Source organism: Ictidomys tridecemlineatus, chromosome 4 (genome assembly GCF_052094955.1).
Source record: "Ictidomys tridecemlineatus isolate mIctTri1 chromosome 4, mIctTri1.hap1, whole genome shotgun sequence".
Classification (NCBI taxonomy): Eukaryota; Metazoa; Chordata; class Mammalia; order Rodentia; family Sciuridae; genus Ictidomys; species Ictidomys tridecemlineatus.
Genome location: NC_135480.1, coordinates 48,186,048 through 48,208,799, shown reverse-complemented (window position 1 = coordinate 48,208,799; position 22,752 = coordinate 48,186,048). Strand labels below are relative to the sequence as shown.

Here is a 22,752-nt window from a genome sequence, read left to right as displayed (position 1 = left end):
GGACATTAAAAGGATACAATAAAAATCCAGAAAAGGAAGTTAGACCCGAGATGGTTCTTCCATAACCAAAGGACAAACTAACTCAGGGCCTGTGACCGATGCCAGCACAGAAGGGCATGGGGTGGTGCAGGACCTCAGAGCTTACCCCCCACCACAGCCAGTGGTGGCTAGAGGAACAGTGGGGAGGCCATAGCAGCTCTGAGGGCCCTTCCGCTCCAGCTTCAAAAACACCAAGCTGCTTCCACAAAGCCGTCTCAGGAGAAAATTGTTATCTACAAGCATTATGCAATTTTCCCATTGGAATTACAGGCTGTGTTTGAAAAGAAATAAAAAGAAATTGAATTTGAAATGCTTCTGTGCAAACGCATCCTATTCTTGTGGATCTGTTAATGGGCTTCAGATACCTTCTGTGGCTTTGAAATAGCTGATCAGACAGCAGCTTGTGATGGCTTCCCAGGGGACAAGGCTTAGAACGGGCACTTACACACAGCCAGCAGGGCTGCTCGGATGCCCTCCTGAGGCAGACCCAGAACCCATGAGCTTGGACCGTGGTTTCTAACGTGATCTCTGTATGGCTTCCCTTCTCTCTCCTTCTACAGCCTGACAGCACTCACAGTTCTGGGGCTTATGTTCTCACCTGCTTCTCTGGTGCTCTCCAGAAAATGCCCAGGTCAATATCTCTCGATCCATCCTAAGCCATGTAGTGCAGGCACATTGAAGCTCAGAAGGACACCAGCCCCTTCCTGGTCCTACCCTTTCATTCATTCAATAAATATTGATGGAGTGCCTCTTCAGCAAGGATCTCAACATTGATAGTACAGCAATGAGCAAAATGGACCAAAAATCCTTGCCTTCCTCCAGCTTCCAGCCCAGCAGCGGGGGAGAGGGGTGATAAAATGTAATAAACAAGCCAGGCGCGGTGGTGCGCGCCTGTAATCCCAGTAGTTCCAGAGGCTGAGGCAGGAGGATCACAAGTTCAAAGCCAACCTCAGCCATGGCAAGGTGCCAGTGAGACCCTGTCTCTAAATAAAATACAAAATAGGGCTGGGGATGTGGCTTTGTGGTCGAGTGCCCCTGAGTTCAATCCCCAATACCAAAAAAAAAAAAAAAAAAAGTAATAAGCAGCATAAACAGTAAATTGTGTGGAGAAGAGGTATTCAGATAATACCTCTTTAGGGAGGGGGTGCTGGGTTAAGGAGAGGACAGGTAACTGCTGTGGTCATCAGAGGACTCACTGAAAAGGTGACATTTGAGTCAAGACTTAGGTGAGGCAAAGGATCAGATGCTCTGGTATCTGGGTCAACAAGCCTTCCAGGTGTGGGGAACAGCAAGCACAGTGAACCTGGCATGTCTGGAGAAAAGTACGAAGTCTGAGATGCTGAGGCAAAGTGGGTGGAGGGACCAAGAGTAAGAGATGAGATTAATGAAGTCATGGGGTTGGAAACAGCCTTGGGGGCCATCACAAGGCCCCCATATATTATGAGAGGCAAGGCCAGTGGACAAGTTTGACTAGAGGAATATCATGATATGGCTATTGCATGAAAGAAAGCCTGGAGGAAGGTGTATTAGTCTGCTTTTCATTGCTATAATGAAGTACCTGGGGTGATTAGCATTATAATGAAAAGAGGTTTATTTGCCTCACAGTTTTACAGATTGAAGGTTCAGCCTTGGATTAGGCTTCATTTTCTGGATTTCTATCATGTTCAGAAGAGTGTGTGCATCTGCTCAGTCCTGGCAAGGGCCCTTTCAGTAGCATGAGGTCATGGTAGATAGCAATGGAGGAGGCATGTGCAGGAGCCTGTGATCACACCTTGACACGGGAAGCCAGAGTCTGGGCAGGGCCCCAATCTTTTATAATAGTCTACACCCAAGAACTAACAAGGGTCCCACAAGAAATGCCTTCGTCCTTTTAAAGGGCATGCTGTCAACTGACCTCCCACCTGGCTCCACCTCACATGCTCCACGCCATCTGCCGACACTCCCCTGGGAAGCAAGCCTCAGACACGTGAACCTTCAGGGGACACTTAGACCCTAGCAGAGGGTGAGAGGGGAAGCAGAAAGACCTCTAGGAAGTAATGACAGTAATCCAGGTGACAGTGGTGGCTTGGGCCAGGACGGTGACAAGCCAATGATGATGGTGAAGATATTCTGGAACCAGAGGTGACAGGCGTGCTGATGGACTGAGTATGGGGTGTGAGAGAGAGGTGTCAAGGACACACACCTGGAACAACAGCATTGTCATTTAATGGGACGGGAAGAAGGAGAGACGCTGGATTTGGGGAAGGGGAGACCAGGAGTGTGGTTTAAGTCCCACTGTCCCATGAGTTAGGCATCCAGATGAAAACATCAGGCAGCTGACATTCAAGTTGCAGCTCAGACGTGAGGTAGGGACAGGAGATTAAACTCTGGCTGTGTCCAACTGCTGGCGGTCATGGAAGCCAAAGGCTGGTCACCGCCCTGGGCTTTGGGACAGGTCACGGGTGAGCGACACAAGAGCAGTTTGGGAGGAGAGGAAAGTCCCAGTAACTTCATCTGAGCGTAGGGGACTGTACACCTGACTACCTCAGAGGGACACAGCGCTGACCACATTTGAGATCATGGGCAAACTGTAAAGTGCCACCAGAAATGAGCTGCCTCGTCTTATTTACAATTTGAGAGACGCAGAGCCTGATGGGAGGCTACCGTTGAGCACTAGTGATTTTAAAGGTGCTTATAGCCCTGTTATCACCTCATAAAATGGCTCATTTCCTGCTGCTCATCACCAGGACACTCATCAAGGGAGGGGAAAGTTACCTTCAGGGGTGGAAGCCATCTGGATTGGCATTTCTGTGGATGTAAGTGGGAATTCTGGGAAAGGGCAGAAGCAAATAATGGACCTAAACCGTGCTCACTGAGATCCGTGTACCCTCCCAGAGGAAGCCAGGTGAGCCTGTGCCTCAACGTAGAGCTCTCCGCCAGGATCAGCCATGCTCTTGCTGACACACGAGGAACAGGAAGAATGTCAGGGGAGGTGGAAAGAGCATGAGTTTGGGGGTCAGATGCACCGTCTTGGAATCATGGTTCCTGGGTGGTCTTGAATAAGTCACTTGAGGTCTCTGAGCTTCAGTTTCCTGTCTGCAACAGCGAGGATAATAGCTGTTACCAAAGGTTTCTGTTAAAAAAAAAAAAAAAAACAAGCACATGAGCTGTGTGCAGTGGCACACACCTATAATCCTAGCAACTCAGGAGGCTGAGGCAGGAAGATCTCAACTTTGACGCCAGCCTTAGCAACTGAGCCAGAGCCTATCTCAAAATAAAATTTTTAAAAAAGTTGTTGGTGATGTAAGATAGTGGGAGAGCACTTTGATCCATAGTATTGCAAAAGAAAAAGAAATAATCTCATAAATTAGAAAGCATGTGCTGCAGGGGTGGGGTGGCTATGTCTGCCTGGAATTGCACCTCTGCCTGGTCATCAGTTTCCCCCTCGTTAGTAGTAAACAGTTTCTCTACAACTCTACAAGCCTGTTCCTTTCCCTCTGTCATCAAAGCTGGTTCTCAGGACAGCATGAACTTCAACAGTAAGGTGAACACCGTCCTAGAGTGGCTGCAATATGCAGAACTCAGAGTCAGCCAGGACATGCCTTGTGCTCAGCACAAGCATGAGACCTGGGAAATACCTTTCCCCTCTGCTTGGGTTCTCTGGAGTCAGATGGAGGTTTAAACCCTAGCTCAGCCTAAATTCACCATAAATTCAGTGAAATTAATTTGGACAAATAAAAGTGTTTCTAAGATTAAAAAATATGTATGTACCTGCCTTGCCAATGTGTTGTGAGGATTGAGATGCTATAGCTAGACAATTAGCAAGGTGCCTAGCGCATACATCTGTAACAGTTCTTTTTCTTATTTCAATCTGTTTCGATTCCTTTCCTTCCCTAATCAGGGAATCACATCCCACTTCTATTCCTGGGGGAAGAAAGCATGGAGAGGCTTCAGGCAAATTGGCTGAGCTCACTCCAAGACTGCATTCATGGCAGCTTTGCCAGGAGCAAGGGACTTCCAAAGAGGAAACAGTTTTGCGGTTCACAACTGGAGGCTGAAGTCAAAAGATCAGGAGCCAGGAAGGTGCAGGAACAGGGAAGTCAAGGATCCAGGCAGGGTGGAGGTGACAGACTCCAGCAGTCTCTGGCTTGGGGCACGGCTGAGACGTTCAGAACCCTCCCTTACCGGGTACTGGCTTTGGAGTCCATAAGAGGGTCAGTGCAGGGTCAGGCTCCCTGCCCTGACCAGATCACATTCTCACTCTCTACTCTGCAGTAGACTTGTATCACCTGCCTCTGTCATTTCCACCTCCAGCCAGTCCCAGACTTGTTGTCACTCTGCATGAACCCTCCTCGCTCAGGATCGAACCTCAGATGGTGGCTGTGCTGTTCCCATTTGGCACAGTGTGTGTGTGGTACAAGTACAGCTGACACATCTTCCAATATGTTTTCCAAAAGCAAAATAAAAGGTGGATGTAAATGACCTGTAGCTTCTTTGGGGTATTTAATTTTAATTGGCGTATCCTTGGGAAAGTGTTAACACCCTCCAAACAAGGCATGAACTGTGTGAATGCTTTGAAATACTTTGTTTGAAAAAGGTCCTTTGGGAGATGTAAAAGGGCTCTGAGGATCCCTGGGAGATCCTATCTGTGCCTTAGAGACTTGTTAAAACAAGCTTTTCATTTAAGTCTAATGTGTGGATTGCTTACTCTGAATCTAAGTCCTACATTCTTCAGAATGTCAAGTGCCTGGTGCCCCAGCAGCCTCATGCAAGGCTTGCCCAGCTACAGAAGCCTCCCATAGATGCTCCCGGAAACTGAGATCTTGTCTGTAAATGAGAGGAAGTTCTTTTGAGGTTTTGTGGGTTTGTAGCAGAAACTCCATTCTCCATTCTCTGTACCTGAACAGGGCAACTCAATTCTAATGCCTGCTCCATCTGAGTGTCCCTCGGAATAAGAATGATGGCTAACATTGATGGAGCACTTTCTATGTGCCAGGCACTACCTCCTCCTAAACTATGTCCTTTAGTCTCCCGACAACCACACATGGATCCCATTTCACAAATGAGAAAACTAAGAGAGGTCAAGAGACTTGCCAGAAAACACAGAACTAGTCAACGGTGCAGTCAGGATTTGAACTCGGATCTGATTCTAGGTCTTGGTCCCTCAACCACTCTACTTTCCTGCTACTGAATTAATAAATACTAAAAGGATTCACAGGATCCAGTGTGCCCAGAGTTATCAGGACCTGAGCACACATACATTCTTGCTGGGAGTATAAACTAGTACAGGCATTAGGAGGGCAATTTGGTAGGGCTTACCCCAATTTTAAGTTTCTTCATCCTTTGATCATTCCTAACAATCAATAATGCAGGAATCTTTGGGTGTGTGAACAAAAAAATATGTACACAAATGTTCATAGAGACATCATTTGTGGAAAAAAAATATTAAACATCCACTAATAATGTTAGTTAAATGGAAAATACCTATGCTATGAAATTCCACCTGTACAATAACAATGGTGTTATTTGGTTTTTCAACAATTTACAGGGCATCTGTGGCCACAAATAAACCAGACTCTCTCCAGACTTGTATAACTTAGGCTGTATCAGAGAACTTTAATGTTCAACAACAACAAAAAAACATAGTTTATTTTTGAGCAAATGTTCCAATATGCTCTTTTCCAATTCCACTGAGTAATACAAAGGATCACAAAAAGCCATAATAAGCATTGATAAGACAGATGTTGTATAACCTGAATGAAATGACTTATAGCAGAAGCTGTAATGACCACATATGTGGACTGCCCATCCTTGGAGACTTCATGGATCTCAAAAATGCAGATGGAATTTCATCACCATAAATAAATGCTAATGGAAGGTCTAAACTATTGTTGTTGTGTTCTATACTGCAAAAGTAAAATCAATATGTCATTAGCTGGAACCTGAAAACTAAGATTTAATTGTAAACCAAGGAGAATCTGCAGGGCTAGCTCAGTGGCCACCTCGGCTCACTCACATTGATTTTATTTTTTAGTGAAGTTATTTCTTCAAGGGCAAAAGGATTGTCAGCAGACAGCATCTCATTACTTGGATCTCATTTCATTTTTATGTCTTTACCTGTCTTGCCATAATTTGAAGATTTCCAATACTTCAAAAAAATTCAGTGAGGAACTACGATATTTAGTATATATTGTAAATGGCCTACGGTATGTACTGATGGAAATGTTCTCGTGATATGGTACTAAGGAAAAATGCTAAAGTCGTGGTGCAGAACAAGATTTTCAGTATGATGCAATTTTTTTGTGGGAAAAGCTACATCTAGTACATACGCACACACCCACAGAGCTGTGTAAGCATAGTAAAAGGTCTGGAAAGACACATACCAAACTGTAATATTCTGGAGAAGGAGAAGGAAACAGAAGGCAGGATAGATGTTGATAGAATGTGCTCAACATTTACATTGTGTGCTGCTTCAATGCTAAGATTTTCTACAGTAAGTGAACATTGTTCTGGAAAATCAAAGAAAAAAAATGTAGACCAGAGCTAGATGATGAGGGCCACATAGGAGGTCAGAAGTGATCATGGAAGTTGTGGGGAGCCCTTGGTGGCTTTGGGTTGGGAATGGGTATGATCCGATTTATGGACATGAGCACAGAAGGTCTAGTGTGATGGGGTGGGAGCTGGAGGAAGGTGGTGTCACCCCGCATCAGGATCAGGGAGTAGCAGATGTGTACTGAACCTAGACAGAGCCTACTGGGAAGGAGCAGGGTTCTGGGGTCAGATGAAGGAGTCCATGTGAGACGTGGAGGTTCTGGAAGATGCAGAGCTAGCCTTCAGGAGATAGCTCCTGTTCCACATGATTTCATGGTAAACACCTTCTGTCAGTCACTTCTCAGATACCAACTAGGAAGAATCCACAATAAACAAATAATTCTTCCATGAGAAATGCAGCCACTCAGGTAGCGCTAGGAAATGTTTTTTTTGTGTAGACCTATGAATGTGGGAATGTATATCCATCTGAAGATTGTTTCCTCCAACCAAAATGGGCACACCAGGAAGCCTGCACTCAGCAGGGAGCTAGGAACTCTGCCAACGTGTTATGTGGGCCTGGCTTCTGCCCTTCTCCTCACCTGGCATTATCTACACAAGCCCAAGCCAAGCTGGATCTGGCTGTGCCCCCTCCTCAGAGGCCCACCACCCAATGACTCCTTCCCTGGTGGCAGGAGAAGCACTTTGGACCAGAAATGTATTTTATCATTTGGGGGCCTGATCCTGGAAGACACCTCTGACCTCTTTTCTTCCATTTACCTCAGGAATGTGGGATTTTCTGAGCAAGTTACCCAACCAAGGGGAAGTGCACCAATTCATCCCAAGCGTGTTCTGCTGCCAGACACAGCTGGACTGGGGCATAGCCACATGAGTCTTTGTTCCCTGGAACTCAGGAATCTGTTCAGTTGGCAACAAAGCTCTTCCGTCCCCAGCTGGTGACATTATGGAATTTTTTATACACCAAGGACCATGGTGTCTGAACACTACTGGGCCAGGCCAGGTGAAAGGGGACTCCAGAACCAGATGACCACTCTGGGGAAAGCCCCTGCCAAAGCTGAATTTGGGGTTCTGTAGGCCTTAAGCCTTACAAACATCATGACACCCTACTTTCAGTGTGTAACTGAAAGTAAAAACCCATCCAAACCTCAAAATCAAGCAACATCGACAACGTTCAAATTTTTGCCTTGTGGTCACCATATAATGCTTTTCCTTCAAAGTGTTAATTATCAAATTCTTTCTCAAAAAGACGTTTTAGTTTCCCTACGCTCTAATGGTGCTCTACACCCTGTCCAAAGCCACAGAGAGCAGTATGTCATGAATGCAGCAAAGTATGTAGGGCTCAGGCTCTATTCTGGCTTCCATGTCCAAGGAGGGGGTCTCAATAGCAGGAGAGTGACACTCTGAGAATGACAGTGCTTGGGTTCAAGTGTTGGCTGCATTGTGGCTCCTACTGACCCTGAAGCAGGCCCCAACTCATGCCTGGATGCAGAGCACTTGACTTGACCCTTCAGGTTGGACGTGAAATGGAAATCTGGCTCATCCAGGCCAAGTCCAGGTCAGAGCTCCAATTCCAGTGGGGAGGGAATGGACGGAGCTAGAGACCAAAGGTGTGGCTCAGTGGGCTCATCAGTGTCCAGGCTGCACCAGGCACAACTGGACATTCAGTCCTCCCTCCTGGTGTTGCTGAGGCTCTGTGGCAAGATGGCTCCACAATTCTACAGGTAGAGTCTCTAGCAGGTGAGGGAATGCGGGTAGATGATGTCACCATGTCAAATTCCTCATGTCCATGAATCCAGCTTTGTTCACTAAATATCTCTGGTTCTTTTTTTTTTTTCCCAGAGTGATGAAGTCCTCACTGTCATCAAAGCCAAAGCCCAGTGGCCAGCCTGGCAGCCTCTCAACGTGTAAGTAGCACAGACTCAGGCCCCACCCTGCCCCATCCTGCCTTGTACTGGAAGCCACCTGCCTAATGGTGTTGGTCTGCTTTTCATCACTGTGACAAATACTTCTTTTTTTAAATTATTATTATTCCGTTCTTTTTTTAAATTATTATTATTATTATTATTATTTTGGTGGTGGTACTGGGGATTGAACCCAGGGCTTTGTGCATGCAAGGCAAGTACTCTACCAACTGAACCATATCCCCAGCCCTCAAATTATTAATCCATCAAATGAATTGATCTGCTGATGAAGTTAGAGCCCTCATGATCCAATCATTTCCTAAAAGCTTCATCTCTGAACATTAATGCATTGGGAATTAAGCCTTTGACACATGAGAATTGGGGACATTCCAGATCCAAGCCATAATACCACCACATACCACTTGTGTCATTGGAGTAACAGCTAACAAGTGAGCAAGCAGGTGAGGTGCTGCCCATGTGCAGAGTATGCAGTATGCCTCTACCTTCTCAGGAATGTAGGTTTGGTCTCTGCTTACCCCAGTGGCCCTCAGAGTGCATAGGTGAACTCACTCTAAGCAAATAGGAACCATGGACATCCAGACTCACACTAGGTCCTATTCTCTATTCCTTGGAGATTTCATCTACCCTGGAATCTTTGGTGACCAGAGGTATGGTGACAATTCCCAAAATTAGCTTCCCCAGATAGATGGTTTGGATGGATGGATGCATGCATGCATACACATGCATGGATGCATGGATTGAGGGATGGATGGATGATAGACAATGGATGAATGGATGAATGGATGATGGATGGATGGATGGATGGATGATGGATGATGACCGATGATGGATGATGGATGGATGCGTGATGGATGGTGGACAATGGATGGGTGGATGGATGGATGTTGGATGGATATATGATGGATGGATGGATGGGTGGATGATGGATGGATGATGGATGGATGGATAGGTAGGTGGGTAGATACATCTATCAGTTTCTTGAGCACCTCTCCTTGAACTCATCATGTTCAAAATGGAACCCATCACCTTCACACAAACCTGCTCTTCTCCATGTGAGGAAACATCAGTAGTACAGTGAGTCATGAAGTCCTACTGATTCTACATTTTTATCTCAAAAATCAGTCCTTACCTGGCCATTAGTTCAAACTATCATTTTTCTCCCCTGGACAATTTCACAACTCTTTCCTCTTTTATTATCTACCCTAATCTAATTTCTCATCAACACTGTTACTACAGTGATCTTTTTTTTAAAATTTTTTTTCTTAGTTGTAGTTGGACACAATACCTTTATTTTATTTATTTATTTTTACGTGGTGCTGAGGATCGAGCACCAGTGCCTTGCACGTGCTAGGCAAGTGCTCTACCACTGAGCCACAACCCCAGCCCCCTACAGTGATCTTTTAAGAATCCAAATTGTTGTTCCTTCCTTTCTTAAAATCTTTCTGTGACTCTTATCCTCCAGGATCACGTCCACACTTAGTTCAGCTTCACAGGCTAATCATAACATGCTTCAGCCCATCCTCCTTTTCCTATGGGCTCCCCACTGCACCTCTCTTTGGCCACCCTGTATGCTATGCAGTTCCTTGAATAAGTTTGATTTTCACTCATTCTTTAAAGACGCAAAGTCTGGAAGTTCCTGGTCAACTATCAGAAAATGGTTTGTGAATAATGGCTTGACTAGCCCCTCTATGGAGTAGTCTGCATCCACTAACCATGATATTAATGCAGACAGCAACAACATGGGGAATGTGTAAGATCTTGCTCACTGGCAGAAAAAGCAAATGCAAAATGATAGATGGGAAGTACAGGACATTAAAAGGAAGACTCCCCATGGTGGGACTGCAGGAGCAGAGGGAGGAGGAGCACTCACACAGTACCATTTGGGAGCAGGGAAGCTGTCGCCAGGCACCTGGAACCTATCCACTTAACCATTCAGTGAACTAATGGCTCACCCCTACTATGTGCCCAGCCCTCTATGCAGCTCCCACTCTTTGGACCACCCAGCCAAGAAGGGAGACAATTAACAGAGTTCTACCACTTCAAGTCCACACTTTGCATAAATCCAGATGGCACCATATATACAGAATGTATACAATATGTTGTCACCATGGTAGCCCGGTACATTCCAGGGTTATCAGTTTTAGGATAAAGATATAATCATCCTAAATGATGAGGATATGAGCAGCTCTAGAAGCTCAGAGAAGGGGTGGACAGAAGTCAGCAAAGGCTTCGTGCAGGAGGCACATGGTCAAGTCTGGAAGGATGCTCCTCACTCTGGTCAGGACCCGCCCAGGTCTGTGTGGCGCTGAAGCAGTTGACCATGAGTAGCCCAGCTGGCTGCAGGAGGCCTTTATCTTGCTGTGATCTCCAAGACTGGCTCTAAGTCCTCTCTAAGGAAGTTCACACCAGGGTAATGGAAAAATCTCCCCAGCCCAGGACATGCCTTTCCCTCCAATGAGAAGCAGGCTCTGCTGCCCTGAGCTCTCTCTGGTGGGTGGGCATTTGCCTGTCTCATCACTGACGCACCAGAAAACGCAGGGCAAACTCACAACAGCCCTGGCTCCCTTTGCATAACCCACATCAATAAGCAATCAGGCTCCTGAATCCTGTTTGCTCACATCTCTCTTCTGCTTCTCCTGGTTCCCAAGCCGCAGGGCCGCTTGTGAAGAACCCCTCACTGTTGGTCCTCTAAAAAGACAGGGGCACAGGGTAGGTGTGACTTAGAGACATGTGGGCCACATTTTGTGGATGCCAATTTTTATACCACTAAGAAGGTCTGATAGCTTAAGGAACCTGGGTTCAGAAAAATGCCAACTACAAAGCACAGGGCATTCAGGAAGGAAAAAGGAAGAAAGGGAGAGAGAAAATAAAGAAAGAAACCTAGATGTGGTGATGCACGTCTATAATCCCAGCAATCTGGGAGTCTGAGGAGGGATGATTGCAAGTTCAAGGCCAGCCTCCGTCTCAAAAAATAAAAAGGGCTGGGAGTGTGGCTCAGTTGGGGAGGGAGGGAGGGAGGGAAGGAAGGAAGGAAGGAAGGAAGGGAGGGAGGGAGGGAGGGAGGGAGGGGAAAGGAGGAAAGGAGGGAGGGAGGGGAAATCCTTTTATTTTAAGCATCTACTATGCACCCAAGTACCCTGGTAGGCACTTACATTTATTATCCTACTTAATCCTCATAGAAGCCCCATGAGGTAGGCCCATTTTACAGATGAAGTAACAGAGACTAAGAGTTTCTATGACAGATCCAACAGCATTATCTAGTTCCATCAAAAGTGGAACTGGAATTCCAGCCATATCCAGCTGACTAACTCTGATACCTTTACTATAACACGGTCCCTTTGATTAAATAATAACTCGTTCCTTTCCTCAGTTTTTAATGAATCAATAAATATCTATCTTCCAACCTGATCAGCATGAAATCAGCCATGTGGCCATACTGAATTGTCTGGCTCCAGCCTCAAAACAAAATGGAAAAAAATCTTGACTTTCACTTACCCTGTTTCTCATCAAGGATGACTGAGATGTTTCATTCACTCAATGCTTATTGAAAGTCTTGGAAGAAAAGTACTACGCACAGTGCTTAGGGATACTACAGTGAGCAGAATTCCTCGCAGAGCTCACAGTTTAGTGGGGAGACTTTTACTCAATGATCACACAAATAAATGACTGCGAAGAAAAGCATAAGATACCTCGAGAGTGTGTGAAAGGGACCCTGACTCAGCAGGGGCACAGAGCTGGCCAGAGCCCTCCAAGATCTAATGAACCAGTAGGAGTTAGGTAGGTATATAGGCAAAATGAGGGGGGAATATTCTCCAGACAGACTGTCACGTGCAAAGGCCACATATTAGGAAGAAGCGAAGCATATTTAAGGTACTAAGAGGCTTTGTACTGGATCCAGAAATCAAAGAAGAGCTTGGTGTGAGGCCAAGTCATGCAACACTAATTTTTGATTTTTATATTAAAAGTAATGGAAAATCATTGAAGAGTTTTAAACAGAAGGATGATACAATCAGATTTGCCTTTTTTAAAAAAGCAATAACAATACTGTGGATCCACTGTGAAAAAGTAGATGAGATAAAACCAGTGGGGAGGCAGGTGCAGAGAGCCGGAAAAGGATTAATTGTGACTTCCATGGTATGGTGGTGGTGGTGATGGAAATGGAAAGAAGCGTAGAAATGTGAGAGATGCAGGTAGGAGGTAATACTGACAGACTGCGGTAATGGGTTAAACAGAGAAGGTGAGAAAGACACAGTGATCCAGATGTGACTGGCCTAAGGAATTTGTGGTGCCATCCATAGGACTAGAAACATTAGGTGAAGTTTGATGGGGGTACCAAGTGATTAGTTCTGACTGAGCAACATTGTTAAGATGTCTTGATGTCCAGGTGGAAGTATTGAGTACCCAGTTGGCTACATAGCTCTGAATCTCAGGGCAAGAATTCCATGCTGAGAAATAAAATTAGGAGTCACTGAGGAATGAGAGATAATCTATATGAAGGGCATAGATGAGACAGAACTTGAGAATAAGAGTCAAGGGCTTGGGACTGAGTCCCAAAGAGCTCCAGCATTTCATGCTGTGGAGGACTTGCCTGCAAAGGAAACAGAAAAGGAAGAGCAAAGAGATCCAGAGGGAAGTTTGCAACCTGGAAGCCAAGGGAAGCGTGCTCCAGGAGAGCATTCAGCTCAGTCCAGTGCAGTGGAGAGATAGAGTAAGACAGGGCTGCAAGATGCTTCTTGGATTTGTCAACATGAAGGTCACTCTTGACAGAGAAGGCTTTCGGCTGGGGCACACGGGGAGGGAAACAGCACATCGTAGGTGAAGTGTGAACAAAAAGTGAGATCATGGAGTCACCAAGCACTTCCATGAGGTTTGCTGTGAAAGACCAGGCTGTAGCTCCAAGGGGGTGAAAATCAATAGAACTCTGCCCACCACAAAGATGGAAGAGACTTTCTAAAAAATTGAAAGAAATCTTCTGGGACACATTTCCACACTTCGCTTATCCCTCAGACCCCCTGAGACACCAGTGGGAGAGAATCCATTGATGGCAAACACTCAGAACCCCCCCCCCCAAACACTCATGTCCTCCACACTCAGAGCCACCAGCTTGCTGAGGGAAAGGAATTTTCCTTTGCTTTTCCTATACCCTAGGTTCCCCTTTCCTCTTCCAAATCTCATTACGAAGTCAAATTAGGAAGCCTCCATGCAGCTAAGTTTTGTTTTGCCCAAACAGCCCTGCCCCTCCTCCCAGAGCCTACTGGATTGAGGTTAATAGGATTCCAGCCTCCCTAGGCCCAGTGGAAAGCCAGGGTGACCTACTTTGCGAGGTCCTGCCCGTTGAAACTGACTTGTTTTTCAATGATCTTCATCTTTATCCCCAGCAACCACTTCTCAAAGGACAGCCATGAATGAACAAATTAGTTGCTGACTTGTTTAGCTCAATAAATCAAACTGTAGCTCCGACAGCCCAACCCCAGGTAGAGACAGGAAAGACAGATTCTGAACAAACTGCACATCCTTCACTAGTTCCTCTGGAGCTGAAGTGGAAAATGCCCAGGTTTCCTGCAAATCAATTCTGAATTTCCATCACCCAGTTCCTCCAGTGTGGTCTGAACGCTAAGAATTATTGGAATTCTTAAAAATACATATTTCCTTTCTTATAATGAATCTTGGAAAGGACTGCAGTCCCTTAAATTATTCCCAGGAACTCCCCTTAATGAACGTTTTATTAGTCAATGTCCCTATGTGTGAGGTCAGTGGAGTAGAGACACGTTCACCTTCTCCAGAAATCCAAAGCCACCCTTGCCCAAGAGTCCAGAGACATCTTTCTCTTAAATCCAAACTGGGAGTTCCAGGGCCCTCCCTGCCTCCTGCAGCATCCATGTCTCCAGGACAGACAAGGAAGACACGCCTTGGACTAGAGGAGCAGGTGGTAGATCTGAGTCTGCAGGTGGATCAGGAGGAGTACCTGATACCTCCTGGTTACAGTTTCTCCAGCACCTTAGGAATCTAACTCCAACCTCTCTCCACCCACCCAAGACTGAAACAGCCTAGTGAATGACTTGGGCGCCCCCTTGTGTCTGATTGAGTTTCTGCAAGTGTGAAAACAAAGATTGTTTGGAATCTATGAGACAGAACCCAGCCTATAAATGGTTTAGTAAACACTCCTGAGTCTCACTGGTGTGTGTAATTTGCAAGGGGAGAATAAATCTCTAGAAGAAGAAAAACTAATTTCTTTTAAGGAGTTTTTGGAAGTTTTGTTTGGAAAAACTGCACGAAAAGAAAATCCGCCTTTACCAAGTCCTATTATGTGTCAGTCGCAGTGAGAAGTGATTTCCTCACAATAAAACCCTGAGATAGGTATGATGGTGTTCCCATTTTGCAGATGTAGTAACTTCAAAGAAAGGTGGGGTAAAGGCTGCTGTATCAGCAAATAATTCAGTGACTGAACCAAGATTCAGATCCAACTGTCCATGCCAATGCCCTGGGGTTCTTCCTTGCACACCACACTACCTTCTAAATGTAAAAGGAGGAAATGTTTCTCCATGTTCTCATTTTTCTGATGTGAATTGTCTGTTTGTAAGTTTCCTTCACTGGGGTTGTGGTCTTTTTCTTAGAGATTTGGGTTATATCTTTGTTTGTTACACTTAACAGAGACATTTTGCTAACACACCATTTTTTTTTTTCTATAATTCAGGCACAGGTTGAAAATTCCTTGTCCAAAATGTTTGGGACCAGAGGTATTTGGGATTTTTTCTAAGTTTTCAGGTTTTGGAATATTTATATATACATAATGAGGTATCTTGGAAATGGGATCCAAAACTAAACAAAATTCTTTTCTGTTTCAGATACACCTCATGCACATAATCTGAAAGTAATTTTATGCAGTATTTTTAGTGCACCAGCATTTTGAATGTGACCCAACACATGAAGTTGGATGTGGAATTTGTCCATTTGTGGTTTTATGTCAGTGTTCAAAAGTTTCAGATTTTGGAGCATTTCAGATTTCAAACTTTTTTGGATTAGGGATATTAAACATGTACTATTGTTGTCACTATAAAGATGTTTTTGGCTAAAGTATAATTCAAGTAGTTAACTTTTTTCTTTGTGATTGCTTTTATAGTCTCAAAATTTAGAAATTTAACATTTCTCTGTTGTTTTTTTCCTTGAACAGTGGATTTTTTCTGATTTTATTTCTTTCTGTTGACTCAGGCTTTATTATTCGGTATATTAGATATGAGACCAATATTTTTTATAATTTAGCCCAACCCCACTTGTACAATATTTCCTTCCACTCTAACTTGAGTAGCCTATTTGTATAAGTCCTTACCTATAGTTTCTGGAATCTCCATTCTATGCCACTGACTTATATTTCCATTTTACCTTGAATATCAGACCATTCTAATTATCATGCTTTATCATATACTCTGGTGTGTGGTATGACTAGATCAACTCTGTTTTCTAGAAAAATGGATTCAAATTTTAATTCTCAGATAGAAAAATGAAACCAAATTAACAAAAATATCATATCTTGGAAGACATGGTTTATAAAAAGGCATAAATAAGACTTTTGTTATGGCTTGAACAAAGAACTCCAGTCCAATCTGGCATTTCCTAAAGAAAACTCACATAGGTTCTTATCCATTTCATTATTTTAAATAGAATTTTATAATAGAAGTAGTAAATACTGTGAAGTGATTTTTAATTAAATTTGAAGGTCAAAGGAAGAACAAGAGCTCTACATTCATCTCCAAGATTAATTCATTTATTTCAACAAACATTTGAAGAGAACCCACTGCATGCCAACTCCTAAGCTAAGCAGTGGGATATGCTATAACCAAGAAAAGAAGGTCCCTACTCTATTGGGACCTGATAGGGAAAACAGGGAGGTTGACTGGGGGATAAAGCAGCCCCAGTCCAACCCCAATCAAGGCTCTTGATTGGCAGTTCCTGCAGGACAGGCCAGAACTACATCCTGTAAGTCCCTCTGTGAGCAACATGACAGTTCCCCAGACTACAATCTTTGGAGAAGCCTAGTCTTTAAGGCAGCTGCTTATGCCAAAAAATGCACACACAGGGAAAGGACGTTTTTGTCTGGCTAACTACATAGCAGATTATGTCAGTGTAGTACTTCAGCAGTTTGTAAAATCTCCCAGAAAATCATCTCATTTGGCCCTCATGTAGGTATTGTTAGATGACAACACTGAGACTCAAAGACAGTGTGGGACTTGCCTGAGATCCAGAGCTAGTAAGGAGAGTAGCTCAATCCATCACATAGCCATTGGTTCAGTGGTCCTCTGAGCAGGTACTGGGGTGCAGTTGTGAAATTTAAGATTCCTGCCTTCAAGGAGCTCCCAGTCTAGTGGAGGTGACCAGACAGTACAGAAGCATTACAATCATAGAGTCTGGCTACCGAGACCTCACAGTGTGTGGAAATACAGACCAAGGGTGCTTACCTCAACTAGGTGATCAGAAAGGATCCTGGAAGAGGTGACTCATGAGCTGAGACTTGAAGTGCATGAAGAGCACCAGAAGGGATTAATAAAACAGATTGTGGGGACTAATAATAAGTGCTGGAAGGATGTGAGGAAAAGGGAATATTAGGGCACATTAGTACAGCCAGGAAGGAAATCAGTGTGGAGGTTCCTCAAAAGACTAGAAATGGAACCATCCTATGACCCAGCTATACTAGTCCTCAGTACCTACCCAAAGGAGTTAAAGTCAGGATACTACAGTGACACATGCATACCCTGTTTATAGCAGCACAATTCACAATAGCCAAGTTACGGAACCAGTCCAGATGTCCATCAACAGATGAATAGATTTTTTAAATGTGATATATATATACACAACGGAGTTTTATTCAGCCATAAAAGAAAGAAATAATGTCATTTGTGGGAAAATGGGTGGAACTTGAGCGCATTCTATTAATTGTGTAAATTTTCCACTGTGACATCCTGTCAGTGCTCCAAGTGTTAGATTTTGAGGCAGTTCAGATTTTAGATTCTCAGATTAAGGGTGCTCAACCTGCAATAAAAATGACTCAGGTGGCAGGAGCTGGGCGAGGTACTGTGTTCAAGTTGGCTCATTTAACATAATAACCCTTTGGAGCTGACATATGTTATCCCCATTTTAAAGATTTGGACACTGAGACACAGAAAGGTTTGGGAATTTGCCTAAGGAGGTGCAGCTGTGTGAGGTGGAGCTCAGATGAACACCCAGGCTCCCCTCCTCCTGCGCTTTCTGTCTGGTCCCATCTGGCTGCCAGAACCCAATGACGGGGTTCCACAGGGCCCACCAGGTCTGGAGTCATTGCTTTCTGGGGCCAGGTGAGGGCCGCCAGAAGCAGCTGGTACCAACAGAAGGTTTTAAGACTCCTGAACAGCTGAGGTGGACCAGCTGCCAGCTGGACTAAATATACCCGTTGGTCCCCAGCCAGGGATTCCCCACAGTTATCAGCCAGGGGGGTATAAAAAGTGACGCCAACTGACTTCAAGTCTCAGTCTCTGCTATCTGTGTCTCCAAGATTCACTCATTTCTGTTCACTCGCATTGCCTCTCCATAGAACAGGATAATAATTCTAACACCGCAAGATTGTCATGAGGGGAAAATAAAATAACAAGGGTCAGCCAAAAGTAAATGGGACTCTTCTCCTCCCCAGACTTTTCAGTGGGCAGCCACCATTTGTCTCATGCAGCCCAGTCCCTACTGGAACCTCCTCTTAGTAACCCAGGGGCGATGGAGGCTGTAGAGCTGAGAGGTCATTTTCTGCAGCCGGAAGTGATCAGCCAAAGGAGAACGGTTCTGTAGCTGGACTCCGGCCTCCAATGGGAGGAAATGGCCAGGGAATCAGGTGTGAGTCGTTGGGTGTGTCCTGCTGGCCAGACATGGCCTTGCCGTGGAAGGCCTCTTAAAGGGAATGGAGGCAGCAGACATGGGGACCCCTGCAATGGCCCAGTGGAGATCTCAGAATGACACATTAAACTAGATAGAGTAATCACATGGGGCTCACTCACTTCGTGTTTCTCCAAGAAGTGGGCTCAGAAGACAGAAAAGCATAACCCAGTAATGGCCAGAGGATCTGCCTCCTCTGTCCCTTGTGTCCTCGAGTCATGTCCCACATGTTCCCCAGAGTATGCACCCTATATCCCCTAATACACAGCCCTCTGTATTTGGTTTCCAGGAGAGCAGCACCATCAGCTGAATTTTCAGTAGACAGGACACGCCACTTAATGTCCTTCCTGACCATGATGGGCCCTAGTCCCGACTGGAACGTGGGCTTATCTGCAGAGGATCTGTGCACCAAGGAATGCGGCTGGGTCCAGAAGGTGGTGCAAGATCTGATTCCCTGGGACGCTGGCACTGACAGCGGGGTGACCTATGAGGTAGGTGTGCCCTAGTGGTGAATGGCAGGCTTCCTAAGCACTTCCTCGGGCTCACCCCTGTTTGGGTGTCCTGGATCCGGGGGTGAGTCTGACCCTGCTGTTCTAGAAGAACTTAATCTGGAAGGAGAGGTCAACATGGTCTCATCATCACATACACAATGATTCAGGCTCTGGGCAGGGTCCTTACAGTGACCAGAGCACAGAAAGGGCATCTGCTAATGAGCAGATCACAGGTAAGCAAGGGCAGCATGCCAAGGACAGGGGCAGAGACACACAGACTGAAGGAAGTTGTGTTTGCAGAAGATTGGGCCAGACTTTAAAGTGTGAGGAGTTTATCTTTCCTGGTTGTTACCTATGTCTTAGACATGGTCAACATACCAAACTGCACTGAAATCTGAAGCCATCACAAAACCACTGGGAGAACAATCTAGAACAGGCATCAGCACACTATGGTTTTGAGATAATCTACCCTGTACCCTGATTTGTAAATAGTTTTCAAAGCCAGCTACACATCCAATTACATATTGTCTTTCTCACTAAAAGGGCTGAGCAGAGTAGTTGTGACAGACAATGTGACTCACAAAGCCTAAAATATTTACCATCTGACCTGTTATGAAAAAAAAAAAATTGCTGCCTGGTCCAGTAGAAGAGATTGGGATTCAAGCCAAACTGGCTTAGCCATTTCTGAGCTAGGATGACTTCTCTGGAACTTGGTTTGTACATCTGGCACAATCCTGTTGTGTGTGTGTGTGTGTGTGTGTGTGTGTGTGTGTGTGTGTGTGTGTGTGATGCTGGAGTTTGAATCCAGGGCCTCATGCATGCTAAGCAAGTGCTTCACCACTAAACCACATCCCCGTGGAAGAATTTTGAAGTACAGAACTACAAATTTCCAAGCACAGTAGATGGCATGAATGGAATTCCATAGCTACTGTTACATTTGTTAAAATTCCTATCATCAGAGTTTTTGTTCTGTTCCATATAAAGAATTCGCTTTGTGGTTTTCATATTTTATTTCCCCTTTCTGTATCTGTGGTTTTTTTTTTTTTCCTACAGTCACCAAACAAACCCACAATTCCACAGGAGAAAATCCGGCCCCTGACCAGTCTGGACCATCCTCAGAGTCCTTTCTACGACCCAGAGGGCGGGTCCATCACTCAAGTAGCCAGAGTTGTTATTGAGAGAATCGCTCGGAAGGTAATGTGTATGGTGGGTTTGAGCCCAACAGCATAGCCAAGGAAACCCAACACCTTTCTGGCTCTAGAATTGTGGGGGTGCCTGGAACTCCTGAGCTTTCAAGTGTTTCAGTATGCAAATTATTTAACAAGATGTAAATGAGCAAAATGAACTCAGTAGTTACGCCTAGTGCCCAAATGAATGAGTTGATCCAGGTGGATAGGTTTCACCATGATTCCCACAGTTGATTACTCATGTCTGCCCTGGTCAGAAGTCTTCCTTTGCCAACTCTGCTTTTGTGCACTTCTATTTCAGTCAAGTTATAAAATTTGACCTAGAACTCTACCATGGATAGGACTGGGACAGAGTGGGCATTCAATTTTATGTCCTCCTTCATCTGTCCCCTGCACATTCCCTTCTTTCTCTAATGTGAGCCCTCCAAATAAAATTCCTTTTGCAGGGGGAACAATGCAATATTGTGCCTGATAATGTTGACGATATTGTAGCAGACCTGGCTCCAGAAGAGAAAGATGAAGGTAGGTTATTCTCCTATGTTGTAAGTAGCAATACAAATGGCATGTGCCATTGGGAAAGCAACTTGCTAACATGGTTTAAGAACTATAAACACAGAGGAGCATGGTAAAGTATGCCTGCAATCCCAGCAACTCAGGAAGCTGAGGCACAAAAATTGAAAGTTCCAGATCAGTCTGGGTAACTTAGTAAGACCCTATATCAAAAACAAAAAAAAAATTAAATAAAAAGGTCTGAGATGACAGCTCAGTGGGAGAGTACCCTGGGTTCAATCCCCAGTACCATAAAAAATAAAAACATAGCCACATCCTTTGACCTGGTTATCCCATCTCTGAGGATTTCTCCTTAAGAAATAATCAGGGGCTGGGGCGTAGCTCAGTGACAGAGTGCATGCTTAGCCCACACCAGGCCCAGGGTTCCATCCCCAACACCCCTCTCCACACACACACACACACACAAAAAAAAGCAAAAATCAAGGCTAAAATTAGCCACCAATTATAAGGTAATTTGTGAAGGTATAACATTGAAATATGTCTTCAATGGTATCAATCCTTTAAAATGACCATAAAAATGGAATTTGAATATTCAGATCACTTTCTGCTTGATTCTTGCACTGGCCTAGGAAGTAGACATAGGTACATCTACTCCTCAGCAAGGAAAAAGGCCCAGGAGGGAGTGGCAGAGCCAATCTTTGAACCTAGGTTTTCTCGTGGAATCTGGAGTTGAACAATCTAGACTTTCATTAGCCTTCTGACCTTGGGCAAGAGGCTCACCTTTCTGCCTCAGTTCCCTCACTGTAAAATAGGCATAATGATAGAACCTGCCTCACAGAAAGTAACTTAGTAAGATTCTGTCTCAAAAATAAAAACACAGAGCTGAGGCTAAATGGGATAAAACACATAGGTTAGCACATAGTAAGTGCTCTACAAACATTAACTGCAGCTGTAATATTAACTGCACCTGTAATCCCAGTGGTTTAGGAGGCTGAGGCAGAAGGATTATGAGTTCAAAGCCAGCCTCAGCAAAATTGAGGCACTAAGCAACTCAGTGAGATCCTGTCTCTAAATAAAATACAAAATAGGGCTAAGGATGTGGCTCAGTGGTTAAGTGCCCCTGAGTTCAATCCCAAGTACAAAAAAAAAAAAAAAGAGCTGTCCTTACTTTTAACCATGTTTAAACTGTGTTTAGCGAACATTGGGAAGATGAAGCTGAAACAAATAAAATCTGTACTTTACAAAAACTGTCTATGAAATGCCTACATGAGTTGGAAAACAACTTCTGCCAAGGTGAGGGACTGATAATGAAAAGATGTGCATGTGTTGAGAGGAAGGGATAAAAAAGAGGAGTGTTCCTATCATTTGGATATTTACTAGCAAGATGTTGAAATACGATTTTTAAAGACAAGGGAATGGCTGCTGCCATCCCTGGAGCACCCAGGCTCATGAAGGCTGGGTGGACAGCAGGGCTTCTCCTGCCTGCAGATGAGCTTATCTGGCGAGAAGGCCAGCTGCAGCTTCCACAGGCTCCAGGGGAAACATCTCAACCACTCTTTCCAGATGATACTCCTGAAACCTGCATCTACTCCAACTGGTCCCCATGGTCCGCCTGCAGCTCCTCCACCTGTGACAAAGGCAAGAGGATGCGGCAGCGCATGTTGAAGGCACAGCTGGACCTCAGTGTCCCCTGCCCTGACACCCAGGACTTCCAGCCCTGCATGGGCCCAGGCTGCAGTGATGAAGGTAAGGAGGCAACTCAGACCAGTGGGCAGAAGCTCAAGAAGAGAGGTCTGCCTGGCAACACAGGCCCGTTCCACCCAGGCAGGCAGTGGCCCTGAAGCGGGCAGTAGGACCCTGACTATACTGCATACCCACTTCTGCAAAAATGCCTTCGGGGCTCTTATGACATCAGAAGAATTCTTTTTTAAAAAATATTTTTAGATGTAGATGGACACAATATCTTTATTTTATTTTTATGTGGTGCTGAGGATCGAACCCAGGGCCTCGCTTGTGCTAGGTGAGCGCTCTGCCCCTGAGCCACAACCCCAGCCCAGAATTCTTGAGGTTGCATGACCACCCTCTTCCCTCCTCAGCCATGGAACAATGCATGCATACACTTGACTGCAAAGCAAACAGACAGATGTGTCTTATGACAAATTACAAATAACCGTAGCCTGATTC

General features: G+C 44.9%; 1 protein-coding gene across 1 annotated transcript in view; it reads left to right on the top strand.

Annotated features, from left to right (window-relative positions):
- Positions 1–22,752, top strand: part of Spon1 (spondin 1) — a 266,766-nt gene that overhangs the window by 232,258 nt on the left and 11,756 nt on the right. Inside the window, exons 7-11 of the mRNA XM_005326779.5 lie at positions 8,407–8,471; positions 18,670–18,871; positions 19,925–20,065; positions 20,505–20,580; positions 22,132–22,314. Of these exons, the coding sequence (XP_005326836.1) occupies positions 8,407–8,471; positions 18,670–18,871; positions 19,925–20,065; positions 20,505–20,580; positions 22,132–22,314 (667 nt within the window). The remainder of the gene's footprint in view (positions 1–8,406; positions 8,472–18,669; positions 18,872–19,924; positions 20,066–20,504; positions 20,581–22,131; positions 22,315–22,752) is intronic.